The sequence below is a fragment of the Zonotrichia albicollis genome, chromosome 10 (assembly GCF_047830755.1).
Source record: "Zonotrichia albicollis isolate bZonAlb1 chromosome 10, bZonAlb1.hap1, whole genome shotgun sequence".
Classification (NCBI taxonomy): Eukaryota; Metazoa; Chordata; class Aves; order Passeriformes; family Passerellidae; genus Zonotrichia; species Zonotrichia albicollis.
In genome coordinates this window covers 35,253,907-35,271,474 of record NC_133828.1, presented here as the reverse complement: position 1 = coordinate 35,271,474, position 17,568 = coordinate 35,253,907, and the positions used below count along the sequence as shown (strand labels likewise).

The 17,568-nt window shown below is 40.8% G+C and overlaps 1 protein-coding gene across 12 annotated transcripts in view; it reads left to right on the top strand.

The window, feature by feature from the left end:
* The window catches only part of CLASP1 (cytoplasmic linker associated protein 1), a 170,616-nt gene that overhangs the window by 90,693 nt on the left and 62,355 nt on the right, over positions 1-17,568 (top strand). For 7 of the 12 annotated variants that reach the window (XM_074548770.1, XM_074548773.1, XM_074548771.1 and 4 more), the window contains 5 exons: positions 479-649; positions 2,258-2,281; positions 9,465-9,572; positions 11,049-11,075; positions 12,480-12,647. In XM_074548770.1, the coding sequence (XP_074404871.1) occupies positions 479-649; positions 2,258-2,281; positions 9,465-9,572; positions 11,049-11,075; positions 12,480-12,647 (498 nt within the window). The remainder of the gene's footprint in view (positions 1-478; positions 650-2,257; positions 2,282-9,464; positions 9,573-11,048; positions 11,076-12,479; positions 12,648-17,568) is intronic. The other 5 variants (XM_074548776.1, XM_074548779.1, XM_074548778.1 and 2 more) reach the window with 3 other exon arrangements.

Genomic DNA, 17,568 nt, shown 5'->3' with positions numbered 1-17,568 from the left:
TGAGTAGTCAAGCTTCATGCTTAAGAGGGTGAGCATCAACAAGTGATGGGAACAACGATCCTCATGAGAAGATGAGGTGTTGGGAAGGAAGTTATTAGAACCTGGACTGAAGGACCTGCAGGTCTGTTCTGGCCAGCAACTCTCACGTGCCAGTGATGGGTACTGTGGTTGAACTTTCCCATCTATACTCTGTTAGAAATTTCTTTTTACTGGCCTGACAGCCTTTTTATCTTATCATTTAAGCTTATAGAACTTTATCAAGTTCTTAGAGGTAGTATCCAGGGCAGCATTGATGAAATATCTTTGCAGGCAGCGTGGGGAAGCCCACATTGCCCTGATAAAGCATTCTTAGTTGAGGTATTTCAGTGCCAGCAGGGAGTGTTAAAAATAGTACTTTAAACTGCTTGTCAGGCTCTTTGAAGCACACAGCTCAAAAAATTAATCTTCTTTATTCTGGATCTCCCACTCCCATCTGCAGCATCTACAGTAAGTACAAAATCTGTGTCAACACCAGGATCTCTGCAGCGATCCCGCAGTGACGTCGATGTGAATGCAGCAGCTAGTGCCAAGTCAAAAGTGACGTCTGCTGGAGCATCCACCCCCTTCAGTTCTGCTGCAGCCTTGCCCCCAGGGTCATACGCATCACTAGGTAAATCTACTGTTCTACAATTGCAGTTAGCTTCCTTTAGTGCCTCGCAGTTTTATTGGAATAATAAACTCTGACTAGAAGAACGTGCCTCTGAGGTAGTTACCAGCTCTCCAGGATCAGTGTGTGATCTCTTGCCCTTTGGGATTAAGGAAAAAAAATGTACAGCTGAACTGACTTGAAGCAACAGTTTTGAATTGTGTAATAATCTGCGTCTCACAGATTGAGGACAATGCTACTCAATTCCTTTTGACACGTTTCCCTGTCTCTTTTCCTTCTTTTCCTTCCCTCCTTTCCTGAAACTGCTTTTCCATACTTTTATGCTTTGAGTAGTACATCTTAGTTGAGTTTGCTCCCTTTCTGTTTCACAAAGGACAAAGATGGAGAAGCTAAGAGGAGGTCGGCCTTGCCATGGCATCAGGCAGGATAGAAGTATCTGTTCCTTAAGCTGACTCTTTGGATAATAGCCATGTCACATTATTCCCTCAGAGCATTGTGTATCTCCTTCAGGTGTCTCAGGGTTTCTTAAAACAAACTTTGCATTGGATCTTTCTCTCCTGGAGTTGCCATCGAGGGAGTCACGGAGGAGGAAATGCAAGGCAGAAATTGACATCGTATTTGCTGAGCTTCATCTCAGTTGTGAGCAGAGCTGATCATCTGAGCTCCTTCTTCATTCTGCTGGTTTCACACTAATCTAATCCCAGACTTGCCATCGATCTGCCTTTACAACAGGGAAGAAACTCAGGGGTCTGTGCTCTTGATTTAAGCTGTGTACATTGTCTTCACTGAGAAGGGTTGAGGAGTTTCTTCTTTTAATGTAGGGCATTTGCTCTTTAACCTGTTAAAAAGTAAGTGGTGAATTATATAGGGATGATTTTTATGGATTCAATTTTCAGACAGGTTTCTTTCACATCTGAAATGCTTTACCTTGGCTTAGGTGTGTTGGCTGTATTCAGTTCAGAAGTTGAATTCTTACTCTGATTTAAAGTGTTCTTACTTGGCTCAAGATGCAGATACATTCCAGTGGAAGTGTAATTACAGAACATGAAGTTGATCCCATGATGGTGGGCTTACAGATGCAGCCACTTTTGAGTTGTGCTGCACTCTGGCTTCAGTGGCTACACTGCCTTCGAGCAGTCTTATTTCTTAAGGAAGAATGAAGGGGGAGGAAGTATCTACTTAGAGCTGACTTGGTCCTTGAAGCTTAGAGACTGAATCCAGTGTCAGTCTTGTTCTTTAACCAGGCTCTAGGAGAAAAGTAGCAAATTCACTCTTAAGTGATGCAAGCATGGCTGCTCCTGAAGGATCCTGCTTCCTTTTTACCTAGTAGGGACATGTATCACCTGCACATTCCCATGAGAGAAATGGTGAGGCAAACAATGAAAATGGAGTTGGGCAAAGGTTGGTTGTTGCAGGAGGGAAAGCCTGCAAGTGTTTTCTTCTGATACATCAAGGTTTGATTTGCTGCTTGGTCCAACTTTTTTAATTTCTTTAATTGTATTAATTTTTTTTTTGCACATTTATTTAGCTAATATATAGTGCCCACTTCTGTTGATGTTACTGATTTTTCCCTATTAACCCTGTCCTTACTTTTCTTTAATTTGCCTAAAGATGGTACAACCAGTAAAGCCGAGGGTAAGCAGTCTGTGTGTAACTGAGGTGTGTCCACAGTCGTACTGCCCTCCTGGTCTCTGTTCTCAAAGTGTTACCTGGTTCTCATCCATGTTCACTGGTGACCTGCATGAAGTGTTGCATGGTTGTCCTGCTCATTTTGATGCCATGGGGTATTCTTCACTTTCTCTTTGAGCTCCTCCCTGCTAAAAACCATTAGTCTGCTTTTATGACTCTGGTCACTAAGTTATTATGTGGGTTTCTCTATTTAAAGCTCTGCTTTTGGTTCAAGGTGACCTGTGTATGGACTAAAAAAAACCTCAACCAAAAAAAACCCCCAAAAAACTCCCAAACAACACAAGGCTTGTGATTCCTTTTCTCCTTGATGTGTAAAGGTTTGCTGTGTTTTTCCATCCAAAGCTCAGGTCACAACTGCCAAATGCTTTCGGGAAGAGACTGGGCAGTGAGAGAATTGAATGAGATGATCACATGGCAGAAAAATGAGGACAGTAAACAATGATCTCTAGGGAAGGAATATTTAGTCAACCTCTTTAAACCTGACCTCTCTCTTTTTGTTGTTAACTGTCTGAGTGAGATGGCTTACACCAAAGACAGTTGGAGGAAAGGCTTTTTATACTAGAACACTGAGCCTGCAAGTTTGGGAAGGATCCCAGTCTGTTTTTCTGGCTCGTTGTCAAAACTTGTTCTTTATTTCTTATTTCTTCAGCAAAAACAGACCACTGGGAAATTACTTTTTCTGAGCTAGACAGGAGTTGAAAACAAAAATGTTTTCTACACAGAATGGAGATACCACACTCTGCAGCAAAGCCTTTTTTTTCCCAGTGCAAGTCTCTTTTCAAGGGATCTATTACTGTCTTGTGGGACTGTGCTCATATCTTTGATGGCTGCTTGTATTTGGATGTGGTGGTCTGAGAAGTGCCACTGTGCTGTTGTGACATCTGTGTTATTTTCTTTACTGTTAGTGACACGTTGATTTATTATTTGGAAGAAAAGGTCTGTACCATTTTTGGAAATGGTACTTAGTGTTGAGAGAGGAGCTACATCTCATCTTGAGCAGGAAGTATTTGTGCTTTGTGATCTGTCAGTGATAAGGAATATGAAGTTTACCTGAAACCTGTATTTCTAAATCAGTCATGAGTTAGACAAAAATTCCAAGTTGTTGTAATAACTGATCTCTTTTATTCTTCCTTTTTTTTTTTTAATTGTTGACTCTTTTCTCTTTTTTTGTCTTAGTTCTCAAACCTATCTATTTTTGGCCTACATTTGAAATGTTGAGGGTTTAATGTTTTATATGAAATACCAGCTTTCAATCCTCTCCTTGGCTGTAATAATGTTTGCAGAGGCCTGTTACAACAGCTGTCCTGTGCAATACCTCTATTTTTAGTTTATTAAATACTTTATTGCCATGATGCAAAAGGGTGGGAGTTTTATTTGGTTACTGTTTTCAATTCAGTTACATTAGGAGTAGATTGGATTTGGTAAAAATCTGTAATAGAAACCAGCAAGTTGCTTGGGGCAGGGAAGATTGAGATGAACTTTCAGAAACAGAGTTTGCTATCCCCTCATTTTTAGATACCAAGTCTTATCCCTTCTTTTTGCCTTAGGATTCTCTCTTCTTTGATGAGGAAGATCAGGGAGAATTAAAACTCAGTACACTGTAATAGCTAGAGTACTTCAAGAATGAGTTTAATCACTGTTTGAAACTCTTCATCTTTTCCCTTTGAGGTAGTTGAGGCAAAAACCCCTTTATTCAGGATTGAGTGTGTCCTTCACTCAATAATGAAACTGAGTAAGGTCTTCTGCCAACTCTGTGATCTTGCAAATTGAGTCAGGAACTGCAGGGAAGATAGAACTTGGTATTCTTGACATAAATGTAAAAATTAAGAGGGTGGGGTTAGAAAAAAACATCCTCTTGCTCTGGAACCAGAAGGAAACAGAACATAAAGCAGAAATGTCATCTACAGTTGTGCTCCTGTGGTTTGTTTTGGTTTTTTTGCAGGTCACCAGTAAGTAATTTAAGAGAAAATTCCTGTGTTATTTTGTGTGGTTCAGCTTGACATTAAATCTGCAGCCTGGTTCCCATCATGGCTTTCTGTAGCTACATTGTAAAATCCTGCTCATTCCCCTCAGCTGGGTGCCAGCATTGTGTAGACTTGGCCGTTCCCCTCTGCTTTGCCCTTGGTTCTCCTCATGGTTTGGTTTGGAGTCAGGCAGCTCAAACAAAGGAGCAAGATAGAGTAGGTGATGCCAGTGCAAGAATGCCAGCTAAGAGCTGAGTATCAGTCCTTTGGTTTGAAGTTGTGACACCCCAACAATTGGCAAATGCTGTAGGAATGCACCTCCTTATGGAAAGGTAGGTGAGTCTGTATTCCAGTGAGGCTTGTGCAGGTCTTCATGCAGTGCACAGATGTGCCTTAATTGCCCAGACTCTTCATGTATGGGGATCTTCTGAACTGCATTAAGGGCTTTACACACAGAAAGAGATAAACCTTTACAGTCTTGATCTTCACAGCTAGTGCTAGGGAGGTGGCCCTTGTGCCTTGTTATACCTGATAAAAGGAAAACAATTAGAAAAGCTTCTGCTTATTTTATCATGAAACAGCTTTTCAAGTAGTATTTTAAAAGGCTGCATAATGCTTTCATTAATTAGAGTGGTTCAGAGTATTTGTGTTACCTTTTTTTCAAAGCAAGCATGAAGTCAAGCCCTTCAGACAAAGCCTTTCTCCAAAAGGGAAAGCATAAATGCTGGTTTGACCTGTGATTGATTGGCAAGCTCACAACAAAATCAGCAGTTTGCAGTCAGTGGCACAATTTTTAATAGTTTTTAGTATTCACCAGAAAGGCAATAAAATGGGGTTTGTTACAGTTTACAGATAACTTAGGCTCAGGTGGACACCTTGAGTGCATTATCAAAGGCTTTAGGAGTAACACAAGTTGAAAGAAATCATCGTTCCTGTTTTCTTCTCTGCCTTAAAGCTCTCCCTTGTCCTTAAGACTGAGGCTTGATTCAAAGTCATGACTGACAGTGGTACCTTACACAAAATTGCTCAGGTAGCAGGTTTTTTGCTTTTCTTGCTCCATCCCATTGTAACTGCTGAGTTGATTGGCTGTGTTTGGGTAGGGTGAAGTGTTCACTGAGCCCTCTGCTTTGGAGGGAGATCTCATGTAAAACCCTGAGGCAGCACAGCCTGATGGCTTCCAATAAGGATCAAGTGCCTCTCAGGGAAAATCATTGTGCAGAGTCAGGTCTTTCTAACATTGGAGAAGTGCTAAATATGCATAGAAACCATTCTGATGGAGGTTGTAAAAAGTTCTTTAAATATTATCTATGTTTTTAATTGATCTCTGTGTGTCTCCCATGTCCATGTGTTATTTAGGAGTGACACAGCTAGGGCTAGAGGCTCTTTCAGGAATGTTTTTCTCCAAGTGGGGCAAAACCCCTAGTGCTGGGTAACATAAATGCATTAATGTGGTCCCTGGAGAGACCATCATTGCCCCAGTGTGTCCATGTATGACTTGTATGGTTGTAGGTGTCCCTATACACTGCATGGAATTAATTAAAGTGAGTTGTGAGGCTGTTGCATACCATTTCTAGACTATTTGAAAACCATTTTCTTCAGTGTCATATGCAGACTGAGTGTCACAAAGCCTTTGGCTGTTCTGTGCACTGGGGGTGGGGATGCTGCAGTATCCACCCAGAGGATTCAACCTGCCAGGTGAAGCCTCTTGTAAAGCACAAATGTTATCGCAGAATCTTCCTTAATTTGTTCCTCTTCTGAAAAAAAACAAGACAAAACAACCTTTCTAGGTTTAGCCATTTGTTAGACATTTCAGGGTTGATTCTGAACCATTGTTCAGAATCAACGACAGTAACTTTAAAAAATAATATTGTTGTTTAGAAAAAACGACAATAACTTTAAAAAATAAAACCAAAACCTCCTAAAAATCCAGAAATGGTTTCTTAACACAACATATTTATATGGAATCTTTCAAAATCTTTTCTCTACCAACAACAGTGTGTCACATGTCAAATTTAGATCAAGGGCTTTTTTATGGAAATAGTTTCATGGTTTTTTGAAACCATGTTGGGGCAGTCTTTATCTGTTCCTTTGCTGTGCTGTTGTTGTTAGAATGCAGAAATACTTTTAAAAGCAGCAGAAAAATAATGGTTGTGAAATATGGATTGCTACATCTGTAGTTTGAACTAGATATGGAGACAAACCCACTTGAAAGCAAAGAAGTTTTGGGAGGGGAGGTGTTTGCTTGAATTTAAGAACAAGAAACATTCTAAATAGCTTACTTGATATTATATTTCCAGTTCTGCTTGAAATGAGTTTTTCTGTCTGGGTTAGAATGATAGAGATAAAGCCACACACATGGTCCTATGTGCAAATAACTCTTGGATGTGAGTGCAGATTCTTGTTTGCAAATGAAATTCCTGGGGGAATGTGGAAGCCACATTTGTGTTGTATGGATTAACTACTATATATGCATGTTGTATTTGGCATAATATATATTAAAAATCCATTTGCACAATGCAAGTCCAATGCAGTGTTAGTTCAAATGCTTGTCAGCATTTTTTAAAGGGTGGGAAAATCTGTATCAGTGTTTGAACTCTCTTCTTACTGTGGAAGAACAACTCCTCTCACAGGGTTCTCTCTGACACCCAATAGGCCTAAATCAGTGTGCAAATGTACCAGTCCTAAAGGAAGCAGAATTTTGTTTCTGGACATTTGTTCATTCATTTACAAACTGCTGAAATTGGTAATTGGTAGGAATCTGTCCACCAGCCCTCAGGGGTTTCAAAATAGGGCTGAATTTTCTTCTTCCAGTCCTGTTGATAATCACATGTTAATTAAGTTTGTGTTAGTTCTGTTTAATTTTTTAAGCCCCTAGAAATGGTTTCAGAGGCTAGTCTCAGTTTCGCTTTATATATTGTTTTAGACTTTGTTTTTCTTAAGTTGTAAAAGTCACACATCTTATCCCAGTTTTCCCCTTCTTAGTCACCTGCTGATGAAGATACAAGAAAGGGGGAAAAAACACCCCAAATTTTGTAGATGCAGAAAAATCCAGAAAATTTTGAGGGTCTTAAGTGGCCTGTGTGTAAAAGGAGACATCAGTCCCTTCTCACCCATTCTTGGCCCATGCACGTCACTAAATGTGTCTTCCAGTACTGCCTGTTACTGTGTGTAGTGTTGAATTTCAACTTGATTTCCCCCTAAGACTTCCTGCAATGCCAAGGCCTCCCAATGGCCTTCTGGAAGGATGTAAATTAATTCCATTGCTGGTTCCAAAGATGGTCAGGTTTAAATTCTTGTCTTACTATGATGCCTTCCTGACAGAAGTGAAGGGAAGCCTTGAGGTTTCTGAGAAGAGCATGATGTCTGCCTGCCACCTTCCCTGTGCCTGCCTGCCTTGGAGCCTGTGTCAGGCTTTGGGTCCACCTCATTAACAATTGACAGGGTGGCTCTGCTCACCTTTGTGGAGCTGTGCCAAGCTTGCACGGGATGGGATCTGGCTGGCAGAGAGCTCTAGAGCTTGCCTCTGGCAGTGCATCAGGCTGACCCTTTGTAAGGGGCAAGAATGCCCTAGAGCAGAGGAACCTGCAGCCTTGCTTGTGGTGAAGAAGACATCAGCAGCCAGTTTGTAGGGCTGTTGGACCCACAGGGGTGTGCTCAGAGCTTGTTCAGTTGAGACAGTGGTAAAAAAGTTTTGTTTGTGTTTTCCCAGTTTTCTGCTGATGATGCCTTCCTTGTCTATAAACACTTGTTTGAATGTACTTCCCTGTACTTTGCTTACTCAGCTCTTTTAAAGCTAGGTGCTGGTGGAGAGGTTTGAAGTAGAGCTGTCTTGTAGGCTTTTTCCCTTGCAAACAAATTTGCCCTTTCTTCTCAAAGTTAGGCATCTCCTTGTCACTTTGGGTCTAGCAGAAGCTTTCAGACCATGTTATGAATATTTTGAGAGCTCAGAGAAGGAACATAGCTCCCAACCGCTCTGTCTGGGCTGCTTGCCATTGTCTTGTCCTGCATGTGTGCCTTATGTGAAGTGGGTTTTTTTGGGTGGGAAGTGTGTGTGTTTCCCTGTTCATATATCTCTGTATGCTTATGGTGGAGACAGAGGGCAGGAGATGAGTATCTATAACCAGTGGGTGCCGTTGTCTAGACTTCTCTTACCTGCTGTGGGTTTTTTCCTTTCATTATTGTGCCCGAGACTAGAAGTCATCCTCTGAATGCAGGATAGCACTGGCATGAGTCCTGAGAAAAGAACTTGAGTCTTGGCTAAGAACTGACGTGTGGAAAAGTATTGATGGAGGCTTTCTTTGTGTTACTCTTAATTATCATTTCTTTCCCATTAACTAGAGACAGATAATTGAAGCATAGAACTGGAAAGAGTATTCTGTAGGAAACAACCCTACGCCAGGAAGGGGATGAACTGATGACCCTGCAAGCTTTCCTAGCTCAAATTTCAGTGGCTTTTCCATGAGGAAAGGACAGAACAAGGACTGAGAACACTTTGAGACTTTATATCCATTCTCTGCTTAAATAAAGAGAAGGCACACAGAATCTATTTTCCTCAACACTGATTATGTTAAATAGGGCTCTCCATTACAAGTTGCACTGATCTTGGATAAATATGAGGGACCTGTAAACAGCAGGGAAAATTCAATGAGCCTGAAATAAAAGTGTGGTCAGGCTGTGTTGACAGACTGTCACAGGAGTGCCTGCCAGCCTGTGCAGGTGGAGCAGGATATAAAGCACCAGACAGCTAGTTGGAAATCCTAGTGATGGAATTTGGGAGGGCATCTGTCACACCTGTCTCTGAAAGGGTGATCACCTTGTCAGAAAGTAATAATTTGATACAGGAATTTATATTTAGGAGGCTTGAATTTTTTTGTTGTAGATCCTTTGTTAAGAAGCTACTATAGAACAGGAGCAAAGGCTATGGAGAGGTAATATTTTTTAATTAAACTGGCTGATAGCATTACAGAAAGCAAAGAAGGCTTTGGAGTATGGGCTGTGGCTGTTTCCACTCCCTCCCCTGCATCTCAGCCAGCCTAATAAAAGGTGTTGCCTCTCCCAGTAAATTTCTTTTGTACCCTGGCTAATTGTGTGCATAGCGTGTTAGACGCTGCTGCTGCCTTTGTGAGAGCCTTGCTAACAGTGTGCTTGTGTTTGCATCCCTGCAGGCCGGATCCGCACCAGGAGGCAGAGCTCTGGCAGCGCCACCAGCGTCACCTCCACGCCTGCCGACACCCGGGGCCGCAGCCGCGCCAAAGTGGTGTCCCAGTCCCAGCGTAAGGAGCCTTTATTCTCGGGGCAGCAGGGCAGAGTTACTCACGTGTTTCTCTTGAATTGCAGTAGCACCATCAGAGAATTGGGCTCCCTTTGGACAAATTGAATCCCACCTAGCCAGTGTGTGCTCCTGCTGCCAAACAGGGCCCCAAGTCCCAGTGCTTAATTGTGGCCTTTTTACCAGTTGTGCAGCAGAATTGCGTGTCGCTGTGATGTGTAGCTCTAAATAGCTGGCACTGTGTCTTGCTGAGACACCTTCTGTGCCTGTAGCTGACTGCTTACCCTGCCAAGCCTCTCCTGCTTATGTGACTCTATTTTTGTATGTGTGAACACGTGAGCTGTCTAAAATTAATGGGGTTTGGCATCAGTTGAAAATAGGACATTACCTATTTTGTGTAGATATGGGAAAAAGGGTTCTGCTTTGATTCACATGACACATCTGCGCTCTCTGGCTTCCTGGCAAGGCATGGTTTTCTCCTAGGAGCCACACATATGGTGCTGCTGCATATTTGTCATGTGTATCTGAGGAGAATTTTGTCACTCAGACTTTAAAAATGAACTGGAGGGAATGAGAAACTCCCTGTTATGAGGACCTTCAGCCTTGTCAATAGGAGATTGGGTTTGTGAAGGACCTGTCTGTTCTGAGGACTTGTCTTGCTTTGTACCCCTATTTGAAAGCCCTTCTCTGTTCATTCTTTCATTGCTTTGCTCTGTCATGCTGGAGGGTTGAAAAAGCTGTTTATAGCCTTGTGTTAGACTGGGTGATCTGTAGAAAGACTTAGTAAATTGAGCATGGGGCCAAATGGAAATCTTTACATTGAGGTCATAAGGATATATTTGGGCTTTGGGATGCTAATGTAAATTGATTTCTTCAGTATTGTACTTAGAACTTATCCAAAGCCAGAAGTCACTTTTTTCTTAGTTTGGAGAAAAATGGTCAGACCAAATGAGACAAGTCTCAGAAGTATTTAAATAATAGTTATTCTTTAAAGGTTTCAAAGATTATGGACCTAATGTTTCTATAGAATGCCTTATGAAAATTTCAGGTGGTCATGTCTGGACCTGCTGTCTTGGTCTAGTGTTTGCTGAGTTTCTCAACCAGATGTGATCTTTATCCTTAAAAAAATGTTGCATGGAATTATTTACAAATTTAAATATGTTGAGTTGGTCACATAACCAGATTCTCCATGCCCACACAGTGGATAACCATGTTGTAATTTCACAGACTGGGCTGGGGTGCAGTTTAGAGCAGAGCTTGGGTCTTGGTTGACATTTTGCTGAGAAGTTGGTCAACCTTGGGAAGTTTAGTTGCATCTGCACATTAACTCACTGCATTCTGCAGAGGCTTTAGGAGTGACATGTTTGTAAATAAATCTGTGTGTATTGTGTATAGCACAAACCGCATGCTGAACGCTGTATTGTCTTGCTGTCTTTTAATCCACTTTTTGCCTGTCCCTTGGTCTGCCCTCATAATCAAGGATCCAGATCAGCTAATCCTGCTGGTGGTAAGAAACATTTTCCCTTTCTTGCTTTTTCACCTTATTTCCTTCACATTTTTTAACTGCTAAGCTTTTAGCTTTCCTCATTCTCTCCTAACTGTAAGACTTAAAAGCATTTTGTTAAAGTCACAAATCAAAATGTGTATGGCAGGGGACTTTGCTTTCTCCCACTAATCAAACATGGTAAGCATATGTTCTGATGTCAGAGCTCACTGCTGCAGCTCAAACTCCAGGGGCTGAATTCTTCTCTCAGTTACTTCAGTGCATCCCTGCTCACACCAGTGAGGTGATTCTTAGGTCATGGTGCTGTGTGGAAGACTGGCATCTGTCACTTTGGGGTGGGGAGAATGGAGCTGGCATTTCATACAGTATTGGAGTGTATTTGATTGGTTCAGAATGGCTCTGGCCAAGAAATTGGAGGGGGCAAGTAACTTCATATATGTGCTATGGGATTGTTCATGATGCTAATAGAGTTCCCTATCTTCTTACATCAAGACAGAAGAAAAGTTTTGTCATACTCTAGTTGTAACAGTATTTGGAAATGAAATTTTTCTGAAATGTAAGATGCATTTCAGCAAGAAAACAGTGTGAATATTAGTTCAAAATGTGAGCTTGCCTGAGTATGCTCTTGCAACCCTTTCAAATACACTTTTCCAGGCTGTTTCAGCAAATAAATTTAATGTCAGAAATAGTAATGACAACAGCAGATTTTCAGTATTTTCTCAAATACTCATTTCTTAGAAGAAATGTAAAGTTGCTGTGGACTATTCAAACAGGCCAACTATTCAAGTTGCTAAAAATTTTTATTATCTGAAAAATAAATAACTTGGGTTTAACCAGCCAGACCTAAGTAAGCCAGCATCTCTATGAGTGTGATGCTCATGGGATTTATCCATTATTGTGCTGATCTGTTCAGATGTGGTGGGTTTTTTATTTTCCTTCACTGAATTATTGCAGGGAAGCAATGCCACCACTGCAGTGTAGCACGAAGGTGCCTGAGCCGATTTGCAGCAGGTGACCTGTGCCAGAAGCCAGGGCACTGCAGCACAGCTCTGCACACAGCCTGGTTGGGGTTGCTTTATGAGGGGGTGAGGCAGCCTGTAAATCCTTTGCAGGGCTGCCCCAGCACCTCCACAAGCTCTCCTAAAGCCAGCTAGGGTGGTTATACACTGCAGTGTCTGCTTTGGGCTTGATCTTCATGGGCAGCAGAGGGTTGCTGACGTCAGTGTTCATTGTCCATGGGCTTTTCTCAGTCTTCTTGAAAGCTTATAGGGAGCACTCCCATTAGTTTTCTGAGGGATTTGGATTAGATTCTTACATAGAGGTGATTGTGTTCCAGTTTTGCTGTGAGTGTGTTTAAAATCTTGGGGGATTTTAATTGTCTGTTCCTCGTTTCTGGTTCTCTCCTAGCTGGTAGCCGGTCTAGCTCTCCGGGTAAGCTCTTAGGAAGCTCCTATGGTGGCCTGAGCAGTGGAGCATCCCGGGTCCAGGCAGTGCCATCATCCTCAGAGAAGCGCAGCAAGATCCCGCGGAGCCAGGGCTGCAGTCGGGAGACGAGTCCCAACAGAATAGGCCTAGGTAAGAGCAGTCACTGCAGGGACCTGCTGGCCATGTGCCTGAAGGAGGGGCTTGCCTCTTGGCTGGGGAACTCTTCATGTTGCTGTTCTTCTTCTGGATTTTTCAGCTGACAAGTTAATGTGATTGTGGTTTGCAGGAGAGTAATTTCAATTTTCCAGGTTGAGCTTATGGTTTCAAAGTAAGCCTAAAGATGTCATGATGTGTTTTCTGTTTGAAATTCAACATGAGCAATATTATTAGATCAGGAAGCAAGAACAATTGTGAATAACCATCAGAACAATGAGACCTCATTTAAGCTTATTCCTAAAATGAGTTGAGCAATCTTTACAGTCACATGGAATCAAGGGCAAAAAGTACCTTCTTGGATTATTTTAGAAATTTTGCATTTGAAATGGTTTGCTTCTCTCATCCTTAATATCCTGGCCACGTTCTTAGAACACGTTTTAGACTTATGTAGTAATTGTTCTGCTTTTGATACTTTCGTCTCAGTGACTGTTATGTAAATATTCTTTAATAGTTTCTTTTTTTCAAATTTATCAGCAGACTTTTTTTTAAAGTCAGGTAAGTAAATATCATATATATAAAACTTTATATCTGAGTTGAAGTGAAAAGGTATTCAGTGTGCTATCTGAACATTTTCATTTTTAATATAAATTATTTTATAAGTTTGAAGCTAATGTAGAAGAACATTTTAAATGATACTGATTCTAAATTATTTTTATCTCCAGAGACTTTACCAGTAGATTGAAATTTATTGAAATTGTAGCCTTACTGTTGGCAGTTAAATTTGTAACTATTGCCTTAGCAATAGTTTTATATTTTGCATTTGAGCTGCATCTTTATGCAGAGAAGGTCGTTAATAAAGAACTATTTTATTCATTCTTTCCAGTATACTGAAATGAGTTTAAAGCACCTGAGTGTATATGCCATTATGATTCATAAAAAATACTGTGTATTCATTGTGACTGCTTTTCCAAATTCAGTGTTCTTCTGATGTCTGATCTATTTTATGGGCTCTGTATTAGTACATTATGCTTTTCTGTTTGTTGCTTTGAAAATGTAAAGTGCCTCCCAAACACTAGAGGTAATTGTTTTGCTGTCACTGTGTAGAAGAGCATTGTTTTTTAGGAGAAAGCAAAGAATGGTGGATGGTACCATCACACATGCTTAAGCTGATCATCATACTGTGTGGTCTGATTTGAAACATTCTTGAGCACATGAAGGGAAATTGCCTTGTGTAGAATCCTCACTCTTGGGTTGCCTGCTTTCAGGTATATTACAGGAGCCTTTAATTCTTTTGAAAAGAGTAGTTTGTATCATTTCTCTGATGTGCTCCCTGGGAACATAATTAGTGCTTGTTCTTTGAGAGTGGGAGAGAGATCTGACATGTATCAGTGTGTGGCTTTCACCTATCACCCCCATGTTGGTGGACACATCCTGGGTTGAGCTGTTATGGGAACAGGAGTGTCTGACACTTTACTATTCAGATGCAGAAATTCTTTCTATTTATTGGATTTTTAAAGTTGTAATACTGACCCAGATGGAAATAACTTTTGAGCTGTCAGCTATATACCATTATTCCATTGTACTTATGACTTTATGACATAGTAGCTAACAGTATTTTATGCTTTTTTTTATTGTGTTGCTTCAGTCTCTATATTTTCTTGATATTTTATTTTGTTTGTTCATTTCATTAAATAAACTCCCACTCACCTTGATTCCAAATACGGAAACCAACCCCCGGGGTTTTTCGGGCTCTCCTGGGGCAGCAGCAATAATAGAGCCCTCTGCATGTGGATGCTGTTAGCATCAGTACCTTGCTGCTAGCTTTGATTTCCATGATGACTACAGGTAGCCATGAAGTAGATTCCTTCTGTGTGCTGGTAATCTTGAAGAAGATTTTGTTTCCCCAGAGGCAGTGCAACAAGGAACATTCAGTGTTCTGAGGTCCTGTGTGGTCACCTGTATGTCTCTGCTTGTGACACTTCAGTTTTAAACCTGCCTCTGCTGTCTGCTCAGTGAGTTTTATAAGGGAAGGAGGAGTGCAGTCCATTTAATCTTGAGCATTTCTTTGGGCTCCATGAAGGAGATCATGTGCTCAAACAGATGATGTCCATTTCCCATGGATTGAAAATTACCAGCCTGAAATTAATTGTGCTGGATGCTCTGCAGATCATGTGGCGCAGCTGGATCTGAAAGAAGTGAGAGATCCAAGACAGCCATTCTCCAAAAAGTGGAGCAGGCACAGCTGCCCATCAGCTTCATGCAGCAGCACTATTTCTGTTGGGGTTATGCTATGTACATTCATTGGAAACCTGCAGGCAGTTCTTGACTTGCCTTGCTGGGTGTTCCCCACTGCAGAGCTTTCCTTTGGCTGTTTGGCAGAATTTCAGGCTCTTTAAAATGCTGCTATTGATGTAAGAAAGCATCTGCTGATTTTTAGTCTCCACTTAAGAATCATTAAAATTCACACCCTAATGAAATACCAGTTTCTTCTGGTAGATTGGTAAACAGGGGCACTTTCATGTTCTGCTGGGGATATTTGCATCTGCTGGGTTCCACTGGCATAAGACTGCTGGATAGTGTGTTTTAATAATGGTGGGAGCCATGTCTAAGTGCTCTGACTTTCCAGGTGAAATTGGTAACAGTACACATTACAAAGTTGGAATATTATTGGAAACAACTCATCCTTGTCTTGTCCTAGACTTTCTCACAGCAGAGCTGGCTGTGGACACACTGTGTGCTTTCATGCTGCCTACTCCTCTTAATCCATTTTGCTACTCATTCACTTGATTTCTGTCCAGCTTTTGGGGATTGAGAATTCTCCAACTGAGACTTGGTCAGTCTTCTTTGCTTTTGCTCCCTGCACTGCAGAGACAGGCTGTGACAGTGTGAGAGACTTAGCTAAGTGACAACACTGCTGGCCTTTACTGCTGGCAGTGTCTGAAGGAAATAGTCTGAGTAGCTAATACAAAATCTTCTTTACACAACATGGTGATGAAAATGTAGGGCAGGTGCCTGGGAGTCCACAGCAGACTCATCCTTCAGTTTTTTCAATCCTTTTTTTTTTTGTCCTTAATTTTCTTTTGTATCCAGCAACATGCAACCCTTTTATTTGACCATTAATCCTGAAGTACCCAGTGTTTGGCTTTGGTTATTCTGTTTGTGCAGTCAGTATTATGCTTCATCTGTAGCATTGTCCTACTAGTGTAGGACAATGCAATTAAAGTGCATTTTCCTCATATTCATGCTGCTGCTGTTAGCTGGTATGGAAGGAGAATCTGTTGTGTGCATCCAAAATTTTTGTAAGCATTCGTATCTCTCCCTCTCTAAAGAGCCTTTACTGTTTTTAGTACGGTTCTATTATAGAAAAGATGGGCAGATTTTCTCTGTTTAAGAGAAATGACTGCTTGTGCAAACCTGATGTGAAGGCTGCCATTATTTACATCTAAGCATGAGACCCAAGAATGAGAAGTTTGCTTCTAGAGAGTCTGCAATTTCAAACCAGTATTTGTGTGGAGAACTTTAGTGTTACTCTTACCTATAGTTCACTTGTCAGCTTTTTCCCTTGTACATCTGAGATGGGATTATTGTACTCATGAACCCTAATTTCATCCAGCTCTTATAATTTAGTCTGTCTTACTTATTGTAAGACCATCTAACTCACTATCATTAGACATTGTGGTGATCTAATCAGCTTGGTTCATAGCTCATCTCACATTGTCTGACATCAGAGGTCAACCATCAGAACCATTAATTCATCACAGAGATATGAACTTGGTTTTGCAAAACTGGGAGGGATTTGACAAAGCAAGAATCTGGCAGATGACTCTATTTGAATTTTAAAACCTAAATATGAAGGTTTCTATTTTGTTCTGTACTGTTTTGCTTGAAGGACGCTTCAAGGATGTGAGAGCACTGAAGCACTGTAGAGGAACTTCAGCTTGAGTCTAGGCATTTAAATTCTGTATACAAACCAATAGAGATTTTTAAGAATATATATATATTCTGAAGCATGCAAATGACATAATTTTTATAAAAATGAGGGTACAGTCAAAGTGTTAGCACCCTCATGTTCATGCATATGTACCTCTGTTGTGTTGTCACTGAAGCTGGCAGATTAGGCTTTATTCTGTGCCTGAGAAAATTCTTCTGTGGCGGTTCCTGAACACTTGAAATATGCTACTGCCTTTTTAAAACAGCAAGGGAAATCCCTCTTGTCATTAAATTTTTCTGACAATTAACTGCTGGGTTTTGCTCTAAGAAAATATTGTATTCTTCATCAGACATAAATCTTACTAAATAACTTTCTGCAAGCATTTTTGAAACATTCAGGGTCTCAAACATGTGCAAGCATGTAGGGTTTTGTACAAGTAAGGAATATAGTTTAAGGCTCCCCTGAAGTGTGCATAAGCTTCAAACTGTGTGCATATAAAATCATAAACTTCTAGAAATGTCTGAGGAGCAGAAGTTAGCTTCTGTTAAATATCTGAAGCTACCGCTCTCTTCAAATTCAAATCACTTTTTAACCTGTCTTTCAGGTATTCAGGTTCTAAATATTTTTTCCCCAGTATCTTTCATTAGAGAAAGATATCTCTGCAAGTCTGTGCAGTACACCTTTTTTTTCCTTAGGATATTTGTTCAAAAAAACTCTCCCTGTGAAAGGCAAATCTATGTAAAAACATCGTATTGGTATTACTTAAAGAAATGTTTCTCTGCTCATTTGTTCCAGAAGGGTGTTTATTTTAAAATGAAGGAAGAAATATTCCGGAAGGGTTTCTTTCAGCCTCATCTGTTTTGCAACAGTAGAGCTTCCCTAAATGATTGAAGATTCCTGCTCTACTTGAATAACAAAACTTGGATTGCTTAAGAAAAAAGCAAACTGTCAGCCAGACATTAAGGCTGCTGAAATTTCGCATCA